Source organism: Arvicola amphibius, chromosome 7 (genome assembly GCF_903992535.2).
Source record: "Arvicola amphibius chromosome 7, mArvAmp1.2, whole genome shotgun sequence".
In the NCBI taxonomy this organism is placed as follows: Eukaryota; Metazoa; Chordata; class Mammalia; order Rodentia; family Cricetidae; genus Arvicola; species Arvicola amphibius.
Genome location: NC_052053.1, coordinates 49,406,317 through 49,425,285, shown reverse-complemented (window position 1 = coordinate 49,425,285; position 18,969 = coordinate 49,406,317). Strand labels below are relative to the sequence as shown.

Sequence of the window (18,969 nt, the reverse complement as noted above, 5' to 3'; positions counted from 1 at the left end):
GCCTCGTGGGTTACAGACAACGGACGGGGTTGACAGCTGTGCCCTATCCTAGACTATTGTCATGGCATACACCGTTTGAGAGTCTGTGTCTTTTTGTTTGTTTTTTGTTTTTCGAGACAGGGTTTCTCTGTGTAGCCCTGGCTGTCTTAGAACTTGCTCTGTAGACCCGGCTGGCCTTGAACTCACAGAGATCCCCGTGCCTCTACCTCCCGAGTGCTAGAATTAAAGACATGCACCACCTCACCCAGAGAGAGCTCATCAATACTGTTGAGTGTGGCCATTTGGGGATAGAAGCTGGGAACTGCCCCCTGGGTTCCTCTTTAGTCTGTGCTATACATGCAGGCAAAAGCATCCCTCAAAGCCAGGTGCCATAGCCAGGTGTCATGGCACATCTCTTTAACCGCAGCACTGGGGAGTAGGCAGAGGCATGTAGAGCTTTATGAGTTTCAGGTCAGCCTGGTCTACATAAAGAGTTCCAGGTAGCCAAGGCTATAACACAGAGAAACCCCGTCTGGAATAACAAGAACAAACAAAACATCCAGGAGCCAGGTCTAAATCCCCAGATGTGACCTGGTTTGGTCTTCACAGAGGAGCTGGGTTTCGATGAGGCTATTAGGGTGTCCAGGAAGACCGCCCCCCTCATAGAAAGGAGACAAACATATTTCACAGAGGTGGGAACACAACTGAGACCTCTAGGAGGCAAGGACTGAATGCCTGAGTTCTGGGGACGGGGGTGGTCTCGAACATAGTCCTTCTCTGGCTAGGAAGGAGCAGGTCCTTACACTGTGTCATTGAAGTTCTAGCCTTCAGAACCCACCCTGCTCTCCAGTTCTTTCTAGCCCTTTCTGTGACATCCCGTGGTGACATACGCTGTGACTTTATCTGGGGCTGTGTCAGGCCTACCGAGGGTGACAAGGCTCCCCTGGAAAGCTGAGCACACAGACGGAAGGGATGACCACTGCTGCTCAGACTGCCCAGCCCTTTACCCTGGCCACCTCTGAAATCCTCAGTGGCCCGCCTTCCCTTCCTCCTTCCAGTCACCAGACCCATCCATCCACCCATCATCTCTAGCCTTACCTTTCCTGTGGCACCGTGAGACACATACTTGGCTCCCTCACGCTGGGCGATTTCCACCTGTTTGCGGGCTATGCAAGGCCTGGCCAGAGAGGTACCCAGGAGATAGCGGTCTTCATAGAGTGCACTGGACTGGACAGCGGGCCAGATGAACTCCTCCACAAACTCCTTGCTCACATCTTCAATGAACACCTAAAGGGAGAGTGATTGTGAGAGGGAACCTAGCAAGGACTGGGGCTCAACATGAACCCAGAGCCCTGGAAAGTCCATACAAGATCAGAGCAGGCTACAGACTTCCTTTCTACCCTGTAACACATCACTAATCAGTTCCAGCCAACCATACTATCAGTCCCCTTTCTGCACTCATGGCAGACATTACTAATCAATCCCAATATACCATCCAGCATCCTTCTCAACAGAATGGAACTCTGTTGTTCCCTAGGATCTGGAACAGAAGTTATCAACCAGAGGTGAGCTTTTCTAGAAGGAACCTGGCAATCCCTGGAGATATTGTCAGTTGTCACAACTGCTGGAATAGGTGAGGGGACAGAGCTTCGAACAGCTAGTAAATGCAGCCAGGGATCCGCTACATTCCAAGTGTCCAAGTAGCCGTGTGTGAAGTACTGAGACCCTAGCTCTGAGGAATGAAGACCCTCCTAGGAAGACCAGTGAAAACAATTGATTGGGGCTGAAGAGATGGCTCAGCTGCTAAGAGGACCCGCTGATCTTGTAGGACCTGGGTTTGATTCCCAGCACCCACATGGTGGATCCAATACCCTCTCCTGATAACTGCAGGCATCAGGTACACACATGGTACAGACATATATGCACCCATATACATGATAAAATTTGAAATATATAACACATTACATCACGTACTAAAGTGCTATTTGCTGTTTTTGTTAAGGTAGCTTTCATACTGACAACACAAAAATAACGATGGCCAAACAAGCCCAAATGTTTCAAGCAAGCCAGCTCCATAGAGGAACACAGAGGAGTGCTGAGACCAGAGGAACTGAGGGCACCACACACCAGTCCCTGTGCAGAAACTGGCTGAAGTCCTCAGTGCTTTTCCTTCTGCCTAGATAAGGATAAGGCAGCCCCGCCCTCCTGTCTCCTCCCCTCCCGTCCTCTGAGGAGCCCTGAAAAGAGTCTCACCCCAGGCTTTGGCCACAGGGTGCCTTGGGTTTGTGAGGCTCGATCCCTGAGTGCTCTTTCTGACCTGTGGAGTCCTGCAGGAACAAGCAACGGAAAAAGTATCCTACAAAGGGATCAGTTCTGACCAGGCAGTGGGCTGGAATGTCTCCTATCCAATCCCCAAGCAAAAGGGTTCAAGCGGCAAGGTTACCCCACTAGGAGCAGTTCACGGATGGCACTCAGTGGGGCCACCCAACATAGGTATATCTGTCAAAGGTTAGAGATGCAGCCAGCACTGAGTCCAGCTGGAGTTTGCTAAGGATGGAAAAGGATGGAAGGGTAAGCAGATGAACAGACAGGATGGGCAGGTAGATGATGGAGGAGTGGATGGAGGAGAGATAAAAGAGGGGTGGACAAACCAAAGGACAAATGGGGAGTTGAATGGATGGATGACAGAGCGGATGGACCGATGGACAGATGAATAGACAGGTTAATAGGTAAGTAGGTGCATGGATGGATGCATAAGTAGATAGGTAGGTTAGTGGGTAAGTAGGTGGATGGATGGATAAGTGGATAGGTAGGTTAGTGGGTAAGTAGGTACATGGATGCATAAGTGGATAGGTAGATGGACAGACGGGTGGTATTCGTATATCTGAAAGCAGCACATTTGATCTCACCCCCCTGGAAACAAGAGGGCAAACTGGAAGGGATGGGTGTGGGAGACAGGAGCTCTGCTGCCCCTCCCGCCACAGCTCCACTCCAGCCCGGAGCCCGGCCTCTTACACGTACCTTTTTGGCCCCAAGCTTCAGGGCCTTCTTCCTGGCTTCCTCAAAGTCTTCCTTCTGGCCAATGTTGGCCTGTGGAGCAGAAACAGAGTCCAGTAAGCTGAGGGACAGAGAGGGTGCGAGAGAATTGCAAGGCCCCTTGGTGAACCCAGGCAGTCATACAGAAGCAGTGCCTTATGATGACGAGGTGGCAGAAGAAAGGATGGGGCCTGCAGGGGGACTTGAGAGGCTGGGGCTCCCCAGCAGCTCATACTTGGCCCCGTGTGGCTGGGTGTGCATGGCACTGGTTCCCTTGGGTTGAGAGGGTTAGCAAAGCTGCTCCTGGCACCCAAGTCGTTGGGACACAGATATGTGTCGCAATTATCCACAAAGCTGAGGCTTCCTCTGAGGCCTGTCCTGCACCATCACCCTGGCCATAGGGAGGGACCAGCTTATCCAAGTGTCCTAGTCTCAGGTCAGATGCGTTCAGCTTGCACACAGAAAGTTCTGCCTGTGGACTTGAGCCCACTGCCTGTCCCCACCTGAACCCACAGGTGGGTTCTGTTCCCCTAAGGCCCAGCTGTAGGTTCCTGTCTGATATCACCCAGCTTTCAATCTGCCAGATGTCAAATCTGGGGTCTGTAGAGCTAGGACCACCCTGCCAGACACACATGCACCTGCCACTCACCAGGTGGCTTTGAGCAAAGGGCTCCCCCCCCCCCCTTTATAATCCCAGTCCTGTGTAGCAGGTCAGCTGACCATACAGAAACTGCCAACAAATTCCAAATTCTTCAGAGGATCTTTCAGCTCATTTCCCCGGGAGGATCTCCCCCACTCCCACCGCCCAGGGATGGTGGGAACTATTATGCCACACCCCAGCCCCACCTGTATGACAGACTCGTGTTCCTAAGGTGGAGCCACAGAGAAGAATGCCTGGAAGGCCTGACTCCAGCCAATGGGAGGATCTACTGCTAGTGTGTGAGCCTGAGACAGCTGGGTTATGATTTTGCTTGCTGTGGAGAGGCCAAGAATGAAGCCAAGGAAAGACAGCTCCCGACAGCGCCTTGATCTAGCCGAGCCTGGAGTTTCCCTACCATCACTATGAGAGGCAAGAACTGCTTTTTGGTTTTTGCTCTGTTCTTTGCCCTCAGCTGCTCTAGGCTGAAGCTGAAGGGTTTCTAACCCAGAGTCTTGACGAGCACAGCTGTGGACTGGATTCCTAGGCTGCTGAGGATCCTGAGGGCAGCCAGCTCGATTAGTGATGTCTGTGCTAGGTCCTGGGCACAGAAGTAGCACCAAGCACAACCTCTCTCTGATGATCCATTTGTAGCCCTAGAACTAAAGACCACTTAGAGGGAGAGGAGAGGTCAGGACCGTGTGCCACGCCGAAGCACAGAGATAACAGAGGCATAGCTAAAGGCACTCCCCTGTTCCCGCCATCCTGTCCCCTTCTCTGGTTCTGAGGGGTGTCTCAAGGCCAAAGAAATGGAGGCAGCTCAGCAAGTGAGAGGCCCTTTCCCCTTCTGGCTCAGGACAGTTGTAGAGAGAGAAAAGCGAGCCTTGGTGAAGGGATGGTGACCCGTGGGCAGGAGGGACAGAGAGCAACAGATGGCAGGCATGCTGGGCACCTCCTTACCAGGTAAGCGATGACATCATAGCCTTGTTCCTTCAGCCACACAAGGATGCAGGAGGTGTCCAGGCCGCCACTGTAGGCCAGAACCACGGAGCCCTTGCTGGACATCTCGTCTGTGGGAGCGTGAAGGAATGGTGAGTGTAACGGGCCAACCCTGCAAAGTCACTGCTGGCACCGGGCCCACGGTGGGAGGCCTTGGGCAGCTTTATCCCTGGGACAAAAAAGCACTGGGAACAGAATGTCCACCTTCCTGATCCACCCCCTGAGAGACCCTGACCTGACTGTTCTGAACACATTCCACACAGGATCCAAGAATGCTCACGGCAGGGGGTCGGGGCCAGTGATAAGGAGATCAGACTGGAAGCCAGTCCCCACCAGCTAGAGAGAGGCTGAGGGCTGGGCCAAAGCCAGCATGAGGGATGTGTGTGTAGCGGGAAGCTGGGTAGGGGCCTGAGCCGGAGCCGCAGGCAGCTGACATGCCCCCTTAGAACTGGTCCTTGCCAAGTAAGATGCGTCAGATAGGGCCCTGGGCACCCTGAGCCTTCACAAGGACCCCAGAATTAGGTGGAATTAGGTGGACGGTGCACAGGGAGGTCAGCGGTCAAGGTCACAGAACAAACAGTTCAAGGGCAAAGAGAAAGCCTGGCTTTGGAACTTGGCTTTTTGCCCAATAAGTGATGTCGCCTCCCGCCTTTGGGCGAAAAAGCCACCTGGTCCTGGGCATTTCTCCCTCCTTCCCTCACTGGAATTCGAAGTGGCTTGACACCCTGTTTTCAGGGGACCCGAGAGACCCCCAGTATCTGTCAATTCAAACCCACAGGGGCGCAGAGCGTCTTGTGTGCAGACGGAGAAAGGGGTACAGAGAGAGGCCAGGCAGAACACCTCTTCATAGTCTGGGCTTCTTTCCCAGAAGCCCTGCCACAATACAACCCCTTCTTCAACCAACAGAGCTTGCCAGAAAGTAATACAGTTGTCTCTTGGCCACTGCAGCTGTTTCTTCTGTCTAGATGGCTCCTTGAGTGCCCTCGGGCTGCATTCTGGCATGCCACGCACGTGGCCCACTGCGCTAAAGAGGAAACTCAGAGTCTGAAACTCAGTGATTATAATCTGTCAGTGGGTAGCAGGGCCGAATGTGGGCCCAGGCCTCTGTGTCTCACAGTTCCGCGAGGGCAGTGGTTCTCAACCAGGGGTCGCACAGCAGATGTGTACATCATGATTCAGAACAGCAACAAAACTACGGCGATGAGGTAGCGATGAAAATCATCTTATGGTTGGGGGTCAGCACAACACGAGGAACCATGTTATTTAAGGGTTGCAGCATTAGGACGTGGAGAACCCCTGCCTTAGGGCAGAGGCAGCTAGGGTCCTTATTAGATGCCACTGGGAAGGGTGGTGACGGACAGCCCTCCACAAGCCTTGGGAATTCACCTGGTTGCCACCACTACCACGGAGACTGTTGATTACTGTCCCTTGGGTTCCAGTGGCTTTCCCAGGCCACCCAGTGCCATGCTGCGCGTGGACTTTGGAGCTTGAGCAAAGACCATGAAGTTCCTCACACATCCGCCAGGCCCACTCTCTAGTCAGCCCCAGCGGGTCTCTTGAAGGTCCTGATGCCCTTTGGACTTAAGGAGGCAAACACCTCAGGAACAAGGTGGTTGGTGCAAGGGCTGATTCTCCCTGCTTCCTGCAGTCTCCAGCAGGCAGCAACTGTCTGCCTATGCCCAGCCAGCTGCCCTGGACCTGGGCATTCAGTGACTCAGCAGGCCCTGACCCTGGGGCCAGAAGATGGTGCCCATGGCAACTGCAGCTAGGCAACTGGCCATAGAGGATGAAGGGAAGGAGGGAGAAGGATCAAGGTGGAAAATACCTGCGATTGCAGGTACAGGTTCCTGGATGGAGTCTGCGGTCTGTTTCTCTGGTCCGGTGAACCACTCTGTAAAAGCAAATGTGATGTTGAGATCCCGAATCTGGCTTCTGTGGCCACTTGATGCTATGAGTGGCCCGACTGAGACAGGAGACATGGTGCCAAGGATGACATGTACAGTCGTGTGTCAGCTAAGCATGTAGTCTACCACGGAGCTGCACGGATGTAAATCATCCAGTTTGTTAAGTTTTGTATGCATCACCCTGGAAGCCTCTGTCACAATCCAGACGACAAACAGGAGCTGAGGAAGTAACTTAGTGGCAAAGTGCCTACCGCAGAAGCCTCCCTGGCAACCAGTTTAAAAGCCAGTATAGTGGTGTGCACTATAACCCCAGAGGCAGAGACAGGCAGATTCCTGGAACTCACTGGTCAGTCTAGTCAAATCTGTAAGGTCTGGATTTAGTGGGAGACTGAAGCAAGGTGGGGAGGAGGCTAGAGAGGCGGCTCCACAGTTAAGAGCACTGGGGAAGACCTGGGTTCAATTCCCAGCACCCACAGGGAGGCTCACACCTGTCTGTTAACTACAGTTCCAGAGGATTTGGCGCCCTCTTCTGGCCTCTGAGAGCACTTCAGAGCGGATATACTCTTTGGCAGTCAGCTCCTTGTTGGGGGGTGGGGAGGAGGAACTAGGAGGCCCTGAAATGTGGGCTTCTATGCCTGCCTCCATCTGCCAGGCTGTGTGGTTGTGGGAACCTACATTGGGGCTGTATAGTGTGAAGGGGTGTGTCCAGCAAGGACTGTGTGCCTCGAAGCTCACATGCGGGCTTGTGGTGTGTGTGCTGTATTTGTGTGTGTATCTTTGTGCATCTGATGTTGGGTACCTGAGAAATTATCTCCATGCACTTGAGGGGTATAGACCCAAGTGTGTGTGTGTGTGTGTGTGTGTGTGTGTGTGTGTGTACAAGTGTGTACACTCGTGCACGCATGTATGCCTGCCTAGAAACTAGCCAGTACCTTACTTAGTTAAGGAGACCGCAGTCTCAAAAGCTAAATGAAGCTATGGCCTTGACTTGAAGACTTGAAGGAAGACTTGAAGACTTGACTTGAAGGAAGAGGCAGAGGGGAAGGGGGAAGGAGTACTCTGGATGTGGGCTGGAGTTGTTTTAGCACCCCAACCATGGCCACTCATCTGTCAGGCAGAGGTGAGAACATCTTATCCCTCACATTGGATTCAAGGGTTCAAGGGCGTGCTGGAGATGGGATTCCAATGTGGGGCCTCCCAAACACCCCACACCACTTCTGAAGATAATAACCTCAGCTTGCCCCTGACTCTCTGGGGGGCTCAGGACACGGAGCTTCCAGGGAAGGCATGTGGCCGGGGCTGGCTGAACAGAGAAAAAGTACAGAACCCACATTCCCAACTCCCAAGCTCTCAAGGCCAGGGCAGGCAGCCTTTGCCATGACACAGGCCAGAGGACAGATGACCACACATCCAGTTGGCTGCCAGCTTGTGTAAGTTGGCAAGGTAGGGGACACTCTCTGTGTCCTCAGCCAAAGCCAAGTGGCCAGTGCCCAGGAAACACATATCGGGCCAGCCAGGCTGCTCCTCAACACCCAGGAAGCGTGTTTGGCTTTAAAACAACAGCGTCTGAACGACAAGAGCATGGGTCACATGATGCTGTCTTCAGGCACAGGCTGCCACTGCCACCTATTCAGACGGCGACCAAGATGGGATGAGCCCAGCTCACAGGCTTGTGGCTTCGAGCCCAGGCTGACTGAAGACTGCCCTCCACTCCCTGGTTCCTAGGGCATTTTGCTCTTCACTTCCTGTCCTGACAACTTGTCACCAGGCAACAGCTACCTGGGCTGTTCCTCCACCCCCTCTCCAAATGATGACATCCTTATTCAGTTCAAATTGATTTGCCATTACTTTCCTAATAAAACCCTAACTGTACCTGGCCCAGCTTCCCTCAGATGACTCTAGCTAGGCTCACCTCTCCTGCTTTATGTCTGATAAAGCTAGCCTGCAATCCCAATACCGACCAGCAGGAGGTGCACCAACCTCCTATGGCAGTTGTTCTCAACCTGGGTGGGGGTTGTCACCCATTTTGTGTGTGGGAGTTGAATGACCCTTTAACAGAGGTCACATCATAACAGTAGCAAAATTACAGTTACAAAGTAGCAAGGAAATAATTTTGTAGTCCGGGGTGGCCACAGCATGAGAAGAGTATTAAAGGGTCACAGCATTAGGAAGGGTGAGAAAGAACACTGTTGTGAGAGGCATCCAAACCCTTATCTAGTGTAACTGTCCTGGCGGGCGTGAAGACACTAGTGTCCCTTCCTTTGACTCTCAGACTACTGAAATGATGGGATTTCCCAGGAAATTCTGGAGGAATAAAAAAGCTGAAGCACCCGTGAGAGCCAGAGAAGAACCTTTCTCCCAAGAGGCTGGGCACGGTGGTGCACACCTTTAATCTCAGCACTTGGAAGGCAGAGGCAAGGGGATTTCTGTGGGCTTGAGGTCAGCCTGGTTCCAGAACAGCCAGGGCCACACAGTGACTTTGTCTCAAAAATAAAGAATGGAGATACAATGTCACTCAGTTCTGACTACTCATCTAGAGCTTGGGTGCTGATGGCCTGGCCACACCTTGAACAGGATTGCTCAGTATGCAATGCCTGTTTAAACCCAAGCCTGTGTCAGATGGACTTGGGGGGTGGTCACTGAACCTCTTTGTTTCTCTCCCAGTGTCTTACATTGCGCAGATCTCTAGGGTCTACCTTTTACTATCTTTGGTTTTGTTTTTCGAGAGACAGGGTTTCTCTGTGTAGCCCTAGTTGTCCTGGAACTTGCTCTGTAGACCAGGCTGGCCTTGATCTCTGCTCTCCAGTCCTGGAATTAAAGGCGCGCCCACCACGCCTGACTCGCCTTTTACTATTAACTGTCTCTTTAATTAGCCTGTGGGGAAAGTTGACGGAGTTCAGCTTTTCAGGGGCAGCTCTGAGGCTAACAGCTCCAGGTACTGGAAGAGCACATCGATCCACCCATTAGTGCTACCAACAAAGAGTCCCTGGGCGCCTGGCCTTTCCTCAGGTCTAGGGAGGAACCAGCCTCAAAGGAGGCAGGGAGCCTGGTCCTGGGAAACCCACTCTGCCCAAAGCCTTCAGGAAAAATCAGTGCCTCAGATCCAGAGTTCAGCAAGGCATCTCTTTCTACATGGGTGCCCACAAGCAAGCCACTCACTCCAGGAGCTGAGTGTTCACAGCTGGACGAAGACATTTGGCTGGCTTAGGGGCCATGAGAAAACGCTGGTGCAGCAGGTGGGCTGGTTGACTCCCAGGGAGTGCTTGGCTTCCATAGCCCAGAGCAGGCAGGCATGTGGGGTGGGGGAGGGGCGCGCATACCCCAGGGTGCTAAGACTGGGGGCTTCCCGTGCTTGGCCTCTGTATAGAGGTTGGGGAGGTGGGTGGTGGATGGAAGTCACCCTCCATTTTTGGAGTCCACTGACACAGGACAGAGCCAGAATCCCTCGGGAAGCCCTTGGGGTCATTCTCGAAGCTTTTCAGCCTTTGTTGGAATGTGAAGGAAGACCCTAGCGAGAACGTGGGGGGGGGGGAGGTTGGAAAGGAACTATTCCAGTCTCTGCCCAGCCCAGTTCTTGGCTCGCTCCACTGTCTACTCCCCTTCTGAAGGTCTAGTCCCTGGGGGCGGGGAAAATGTCTTTTCAGGTCTGCATCCCAGACCCAGTGAGCAAGTGAGCAGACCCAGGCCACATAGCTTTCTGCAGTTTACTCGACTCCTGGACGGCAGAGTCCCAGAACAAGGCTGGCAGCTCTGGAGACCCGCGGGTGACGTCAGGCATCACCTGCCAGGTGGAGGAGATGCAAGGGAAGGGATCAAAAGGAAGGATTTTCCTGATCTACCCCTGGGGAGAGGGCAGGTCTGCTCCTGCCACTGAGCTTGCAGACAGTCTGACAGTCCCATTTTACAGAGGGGAATACTGAGACTACAGTTGGCTCTCCTGGAGATTTCCCTTCCTAGCAGAGTGATCCTGCCTCCCTGGAGGGGGCCCAAGGCGGTAACAACCCAGAAGCAGACGTTTCCTGCGGAGGGGCGCCTCCCAAAGAACCAGCCAGCCAGCCAGCAGGAAACCTGGCTAGGAGAAGCCCCACCCAAACTGAGCTTCGCACTGCACCCCACCAGGAAGGGACACCAGTCACAGCCTAGAACAAGGCCGGTAGGCAGGGTCCGCATGTCCACCTGAGCAGGGCACCCTCAGACTCGGGGGAAAGCCACACGCCCAAGCCCCTAAGAAAAAAGAGGGACTTGGACCTCTTGCCTCACTTTGAGAAACAGGCCTGGGGATAAACAGCGAGTCCGATCCAGGGAGAGGAACTCGGAGCCCCCAACCCTCTGGACTCTCCGGGTCTCTACTTGGAGCCTTCGCAGCACACTGAATCCAAGAAGAAAAATCAGACGGGATCTCGATACTCCCCCTGCTTCTAAGATCCTGTGACTCGTGCCCTTCGCTGGGTTCCTTAGGCAGCAGAAACATGTGCGTCACAGGAGCCCGGGCATCAGCCTCAATCTTTCCACCGACTGCGCGGTCACTCGGGGGCCTCTCTGTGTCCACCCCTTGCAGTGCTCTCTCTCTCTCTCTCTCTCTCTCTCTCTCTCTCTCTCTCTCTCTCTCTCTCTCTATATCTCTGTTCTCTCTACTCTCTCTCTTCTCTGTCTCTCTCTCTCTCTATGTCTCTCTCTCCGTCTCTCTCTGTTCTCTCTCTCTCTCTCTCTCTCTCTCTCTCTCCTCTCTCTATCTCTCTCTATCTCTCTCTCTCTCTCTCTCTCTCTCTCTCTCTCTCTCTCTCTCTCTCTCTCTCTCTCTCTCTCTCTCTCTCTGTCTCTCTCTCTCTGGGATTCCTGGGACGGGACCTAGGATAACGAGGGAGGCCCGGAACTTCTTACCAGTGAATCCAGGCAGCAGTGGCAGACGGCGGAGCAGGGCTGGGACAGGCGCGCATCCCGCGTTATAAGCACAGGGCCTGAGGGGCAGGAACCTGGGACACGTGGGAACGAGCGCGCGACAGGCCCCGCCCACGGGCCCGGCCCCCGCCAGCAGCCTCTCAGAGCTCGCGGACACCTGCGGATGGGCGTGGCCCGCCGTTCTCGGCCTGCTGGCCCCTCCCACTTCTCTCGGCGCCAGCACAGCCTCCCGGGGGCGCACGGGCGTGGGCGCTGGCAGCTCGGGTCCCCAGATCCTGGCCCGCTAGTGGCGCCTCGGAGGGCGGTAGAGGCTGGGACCCGCGTGACTAGCAGCTGATAGCAACCGTCTTGGAAAAAAAAAAACAAAACCAAAACCCTCAAAAGCGCTTCAAGTGTTGTTGCTTGGGTTCGGAGGCTGTGTACCCAATTCAATTAATGACAAGCATCTACCCTCAGAGCCCCCTCGCTTTCCCTAGCCCCCAAGCCAGAGCCAAGGGTCCACCAGAGAAAACCCAAAGGAGTTGGCCGAGGAAGACCGGTGTTGCCTTCTTCAGGTCCTGACTGTCTCCCCTCAGCCTGGCACCTGACCAGATTGCCCTGAGCTCGCAGTAAATTGGTGAATCAAAGCTTGTCTGTCTGCTGACCCGTCAGAAGATGGGGAAGGTGGAGGTTCTTGGAGGTGAAGTTGCTGGCTTGTAAAATGAAACTGGGGGTTTGTGTGACCCACGTGAGCCAGAAGTCTGGCCGGAGGCTTCCCAGCTTGACCTGAGCCATGCAGCACGCAGAACAGCTCCTGCCCCAGTGAACCCCAACACCCAGGATCATGGCCAAGGTCACTACCCCACAGGTAGGCCTAGTTTCCAACCCTTAGCCCGCCCCACACCCGTGCCTTGCCCAGCTTATTGCATCAGCCTTTGACTCTGGGTTTTCCCGGGATTCATCCCAACCTTTACTCTGTCTCCCATGGGGGCTTCTGGGAGGGAGAAGGTGGCAGACACAATTATAAACACGGCCCTAGGTATAGGGCTCAGGGCAGCTTGAGGAACCCACCTGCTAAGACACTCTATGGCAGCTGACCTGGGGGCACTCACTAGACCAGCTCTGGGCTTTGCACACTAACAGGAGAACACACCAGCAGCTTCTGAGCTACTTTGAGGCCATTCTTCCCCACTTGCCGACTGTTTCTTCTCTGTAGAGGTGGCCCAGGGCGGGGCAAATGCGCATATTAGTCTTCTGTTTCCGTCCTCACCACTACCCTTTATAGTGAATATAATTCTGTCCTCATTCTACAGTTAGGAGCCGCAGCGCAGAGTCGGGGTGCACCTTTCCCAAAGCTACACCGTATGTCGAGAGCATAGCAGAATCAGAAACCAGTGGCTGAAGCTCTGGCCCAAACCCTTCCCTCTAACTTAGGTTTGAGCTGATCTGGGGGAGGGAGGAACTGTGTGTGATCCCAGGGTCACAGGCAACCGGGACCTTTACTCCCTGCTACAGAAATGACCCCAGCCCAGGGGACTGACACTGCCCTGGGAATATGAAGAGGCAGAGGTCAAATGCAGGGGCCTAGCTGGCTCCTGGACAAGCCACGTTCTCTTCATTCCCCCACCTTCGAGGTGGACACTCAGTCCAGCCCATCTCCGTTCTGTAAACCAGCTCTGGAATTTGGATGGAGTATGGCCTTAGAAATAAGTCACCACGACTTTAACCTTCACCTTTCCCCTTCCCACACCAAGGTCAGGGCTCCTTCAGGATCTAGGCTAGTGAGAAAGGAAAGAAAGGAAGGAAGGGAGGGAGGGAGGAAGGAAGGAAGGAAGGAAGGAAGGAGGAAGGAAGAAAGGAAAGAAGGGAGGTAGGGAGGGAGAGAGGAAGGAAGAAAGGAAAGAAGGAAGGAGGGAAAGAAGGAAGGAAGGGAAGGAGGAAGGAAAGAGGAAGGAAGAGAGAGAGAGAGGAGGAAAGAAAAGGAAGACAGACAGAAGGGTCTCACTATGTATCCCTGACTGGCCTAGAACTTGCTTGTAGACTAGGCTGGCCTTGAACTCATGGAGGTTCACCAGTTTCTGCCTCCTTCACACTCTACCTCCTTGTTTTCTCAGACCACTGGACTTTCCTTGCTCCAATCTCTATGCTCATTTCCCTGTTTGACTACATAGTCGCCCAGCCCTTCCTCTGTCCAGCAGCCAGAACAGGGCCACACACACTCTTCTTAAAGCTCTTTGATGGGCCAGCAAGAGGGCTCAACAGGTAAAGGCGCTTGTCACCAAGCCTAATGACCTGAATTTGACCCAAGGAACCCATACAGTGAAAGGAGAGAGCCACTCGATTCCTTTAAGTTGTTCTTTAGCATCCACGCCTGCGCCAAGGCACACATCCAAGTCCCAAAAGACAAATACATGAAAAAGAAGAGAACAAATTCTTTGGTGGTTTGTCACCCCTCCCCCATGTTCCTTTATGACTGTTCTAAGTGATTGTGTAAGTGCGCGTCTGTCTCTTGCACCCCTGTTCTGTTGCACTGGTTTGTTTATCGGCTGTCAGGCTAAGTCTGTGTTGTCTTTATTCTTGTAGCTTCACGGTGAGTCCTCTGGCTACTTCATGTTTTTGACATTTCCATAAAACAGCAGAAACAGCCTGCCAGTGTCTGTAAAAGAGTCTCTTGGTGCAGGGGCTGGGGCTCACCTGGCATGCACAAAGCCCTGGGTGCCATCTCCAGCACCACGCCTGTCATCCGGCACTTGCGGGAGGGTCGGAAGTTCAAGGTCATCCTTGGTTAAGTAAAGAGTTTGAGGCCAGCCTGGGCTACATAAGAACCCATACCCTACCTGTTGGGATGTGTATGTGGGTCTGGCAATCAAATCCAGGGCTACCCCCAAAATTTATACACATAAATAAATCTCTATATCAGCCGGGGAAGGCAGATACTATTGCGTTTTCCAGTACGTGAATGTGGTATGTATCTATATCTCTTTGTAGCTTCTTAATTTTTCTTAACATAAAGAAACCCTAAGAATATTAAACAAAATATTAATTAGTATAATCTGAGCAACAAGAAAGTCATGGCGAGAGTTAGGTTAATCTGTGGGAGGTGTGGGAGGGGACTTCCTGATGTGGCCTTCACTATTGGAAATTCAGCTCTCTGTTTTAAACCAGGGATGTGTCAAGGACACCATGGACACATATTCTTCTGGAGGGTGGGATTGAGATGCAGGCTATTATGTAGCTCTGGGCTAGCCTGGTACTCTCCACGGAGACCAGGCTGTTCTCAAATTTGCACTGGTCCTCTTGCCTTTGCTCTGAGTGTTGGGGTACAGCCTGAGACACTGCACCCAGCTACACTTCTTTTGTTTATTGCTTATTTGTCACTGACAGGGATTGAACTAGAGACTTTGCACACGCTGGGGAAGCACACTATAGCCTGAGTTACAGATCAGGCCTTCAAGTATTCACTCCTGAGAGTCAGGGAGCTGGCCATTGTTGAATGTGGATGCCTGGGCAAGACATGTGGACTAAGGTGGGATTGGTGGACAGATCCGTGATCCCCATTTATTGGGAAGCAGACTAGATGATGTTGAGTTTGAGTCCAACTGGGGCAAAAAAGAAACTGTTTTTCAAAAAACAAAGAGAAATGCTGCCTAGATAGCAAGAGCCAGTGCTGGAAGAGATGGGGTTTCCTAAGACGCCTTTGGCTGCAGGCCGAGGATCTAGCTCAGGCAGGATGCTCGTCTGGCATGCATGGAACCCTGAAGCAAGCATGGTGGTTCAAGCTTGTAATCTTGACTCTTGGAAGATGGTTAAGAGATTCCCCCCCACTCATTCCCTCTCTGTCTGTCTCTCTCTATCTGTCTTTCTCTCTCTCTCACACACACATACATACACACACAATGTACACATTGTGTGTGTATGTATGTGTGTGTGTGTCTCTATGTGTATATGTACCCTTGTGGGTGCTGGTGCAGAGTCCAGAAGAGAGCATCAGGTGTCCTCCTCTACCATTGGGTATCCTCTATCACCCTGTACTTGGATCTGGGGCTACAGTCAGGGGACCCTTGGCTTGTTACATGAGTGCTGGGACCCAAACTCTGGTCCTCATGACTGCAATGCAGCAGGTGCAGAGCCATCTCTCTAGTTCCTGGATAGATAGAATGATTTCTTAGACAGACTGACGGCCACTGCCTCTTCTAGGATCGGAATGAGGCACCCGCACCTTCCTCTTGGCCATTGTCTGTTGTGCTCCTGTGTATGGCTGTCCCGTGGGCTTGTTTTCATGTGGGAGGCCCTTTTCTGCAGTGTGCTTTTTACACACGACGGAGGTCCTTTGTTTCTTCTGATCCCTCCCCTCTAACCATGTACCGTCAAGTTAGCATGGGGCATGATTCGAAGAGCATGAGGCTCCGGCCCCTTTCCCTTGTTTCTCTGCTGTGGTCTTATCCCCCACTACTGCCACCTCTTCCCCCTGCCACTCCTGGCTGCCCGCATATCTCACCATTCCCTCCAAGGCAGTCTCCTGAGGCGCAGGCTGGGGCTGTTGTGACCACCTGATCTGTAGGACAACCTCAAAGCATGTGGTCTCACAGCCTCCCGCCAGCAACCTATGGGCCTACATACTTAGCTTATGCACATAGCTGTGGAGGGGCCTCCTCCCCTCTCCAGTCTTCTGCCACCCAAGGGCTCTGCAGCCATTGCTGTCAGAGGAGCCTGAGAGTGTATTCAAAGTCCTTGCCCTGCAGCTTCTAATGACTGGCCAGGCTTGGGCAGAGTGGCCAGAACAGAGAATGACCTCCAGGCTGGACCTCGGCTTGCCCCTCCCATCCAGAGGAACACAGCGTCCAGTTGTTGCCCTTCATGGAAAAGCTGCATCAGGAAGTTTAATGAGTGACCTGCCAGGCAGAGCCGTTTTCCACCACGAAAGTGGGAAGAGCCTTGGAGGTCAGGTGCCCCAGGGACTGGGTGGCTAGATGGGGCTGTGTCCAATGGCAGCTGGGAGTGACAGGGAAGAAGTGGAAGGCACCTCTTGTGGGTCTGGGTCCAGATAAGGCTCCAGCAGAGACACCTCTGGAGGCTTCTTTACGAGAGCCAGCAGCCCCATGGGTGCCCTGGGGTGAGCTTAGTCCCCACTCACTGGCTGAACAATGCTGAGAAGCTCACTTTGCTCACTGGTCTGTTTCACAGCCTCAGACAAGAGGAGGAAGAGGAGGGAGGGCTGCTGGGGAAGGGACACTCCTCGTTCCCTTTCTCTAGGCCTTCTTTGCCTTCTAACTCTGGCCTCCAGGCACCTCTCCCCTGCTGGTTCATAGAACACGGAGACCAACAGCAGCTTAGAGCCTTGCAGGAAGGGTCAGAGGGTCATGTGGGTTTAAACAGAGAGCTCTCCTCTGAGCCTCCAGCTTTACAACCCAGGGGGCTGGCTTAGACTCCAGAAGGGAGGGCAACAGAGCCACAGGGAGAGGGGAGCTATACCCAGTTTGCAAGAATGACCCCAGCTGGTCTTCCATCCCAGAGTGGGGCCCTGTCCTCCTTAGTGCTACAAAGTCCATAAAAATTTAACAGCCTGGCAGAAAGACAGCTCGGGCTCTGATTCCTGACCCGTGTTTGCAGCCGGAGGAGGCAGTTTCCTCATCTCCAGGAGATTCTCACGGGTGGGTCTAAGATAAATGGAATGTGGTGGGCTTGGGGCACCCCTCCCTCAGTGTGCCTTCTCCCACCACTCCTCCTCCAGTCTGCAGTTCTAATCAGAGTGGCTTACAGCGGGGCTCAGGCTTCTTACAGCTTCCGTGCTGTGTCTGAAAGAAAACAAGTCCGTGGTGTGAAAATAAAAACCTTAAAATGTAAGTACTGGGGTGTGCCTTTGCGCCCCTGAGGGCGTGGGCTGGGGACCCAGTACAGGACCTTGGACCTGCTGGGATCCTGTCCTGTCACTGAGCTAACTCAGCCCCTGCTGCTGAAGTTCCCATGGGCAGTGCACACCCCTAGATGCCTCTGTCGTCTCTGCCTGCTTTGGCACTCCGAAAGGCACAGGGGGTGAATTGCAACAGCAATGAGATGTCCCGAAAAGCCAAAAATATTTACTCTTTTCATCCTTTAGAGAAGTGGACAGAGCCCTGGCTTAGCATGGATCTGTTTGGAAAGTAGAAGGCTAAACAGGACGTGGAGGCACATGCTGTAACCCCAGCGTCAAGGTTATCTTTAGCTACATAGTGAGTTTGGGGCCATCCTGGGCTATATGAGACTCTGTTTCAACAAACAGCTAATAAAACAAACAAAAACCGAAAACCAAAAGGAGGGTAGATATGCCCTGGAAAAATTCTGTTGGCTGTTATGACACCTTCTGGTCTAAGGTTGGTGAGCCACTCAAGGTTGAGAGCACTGGCTGCTCTTGCAGAGGACCGAAGTTTGATTCCCAGCACCCACACAGAGGCCTAGATATCTGGGAGTGGTAGGGCACCTCTGAAGTCTGCTTGGGAGACTGAGGGAGGATCGTGGTGAGTTCAAGGCCAGCCTGAGCTACAGAATAAGGCCCTGTCTTATTGCTTTCTCTGGGTCCTAGAGGTGGGGAGGGTATGTATATTCAGGGAGGGAGCTCTTGCAGTAAGCCAGGGAAGCAGGGAGAAATGTATCCTCCCCCAAACCTGCACAAGAGATAAACTTTCACAGCTGTGTCTGGGGGGGGGGGTGGTAGCCAGCGAGAAGGCAGGTCACTGAGGCAGGGGCTTGTCCGCTTAGAGAGAAGAGCAGGGGCTGTGGGGAAAGCAGTGCCTGGGTTGGGTCAGCACACAGGGGCACCTCAGTCCCTCCAGGGCAACAGAGCCACATTCCTGACCTAGCCCAAAGACCCTACTTCCAAAGCCCCCACCTTTCTGATGGACTTGTTCCCTTCCCCGCCTTCCCTCAGTAATCCCCACCCCCATTGCTAGGCCCTCCCCTTTGAGGCCCTGGACTCCTGCTGCTCCCTATGGTGGCACAGCTCTGTCCCTCTCTCCCTTTACCAGGTAGCTGCTCAAAGGTCAGCCCTTCTGTGAGGTCTACCCCATGGGACTGGTAAGAACTGCCCCAGAGGGGCTGGGGTTGTAGCTCAGCCAGTGAGATATGGAGACTGACTTGGCTTACACATAATGACTCCACCGCCCACTCCCTGGGGGGAGGACAAGAGTATCTGGAATCTATTCAGCCCCCATCTGTTGTACACTACGCTAACTCTGCAGGCATTTATATACATCCGTATCTCTGCAGCCTTCCAGCTCCCCTTCTCCCGCCCCCCTCATCTCTATTTCCATGTATTTGCCTTGCATGTGTACATGCATATTTGTATGTGTGCAAACATGGGTATTGTTTCCCAGACACCCGGACCACTTTTAAAAATAATTTGTTATTGGTGTGTGTGGTGTTTGGGTGACACAGCCCAGGTGCAGAGTTCAGGGGATGCCTCTCAGGTGTGGGTTCTCCCTTCTACCATGGGCTCTAGAGACCAAATACAGGCTATGAGGCCTGAACAGAGCACACTTCCACCTGCTGAGCCATCCACCT

At 53.3% G+C, this 18,969-nt stretch overlaps 1 protein-coding gene across 1 annotated transcript in view; it reads right to left on the bottom strand.

Moving 5' to 3' along the window:
• Positions 1-11,527, bottom strand: part of Ass1 (argininosuccinate synthase 1) — a 48,122-nt gene extending 36,595 nt beyond the window's left edge. The window contains exons 1-5 of the mRNA XM_038335663.2: positions 11,437-11,527; positions 6,477-6,542; positions 4,613-4,722; positions 3,001-3,069; positions 1,078-1,266 (exon numbers count right to left, since the gene is read on the bottom strand). Of these exons, the coding sequence (XP_038191591.1) occupies positions 1,078-1,266; positions 3,001-3,069; positions 4,613-4,717 (363 nt within the window). The 5' untranslated portion in view covers positions 4,718-4,722; positions 6,477-6,542; positions 11,437-11,527. The remainder of the gene's footprint in view (positions 1-1,077; positions 1,267-3,000; positions 3,070-4,612; positions 4,723-6,476; positions 6,543-11,436) is intronic.
• Between the last annotated feature and the right edge of the window lie 7,442 nt (positions 11,528-18,969).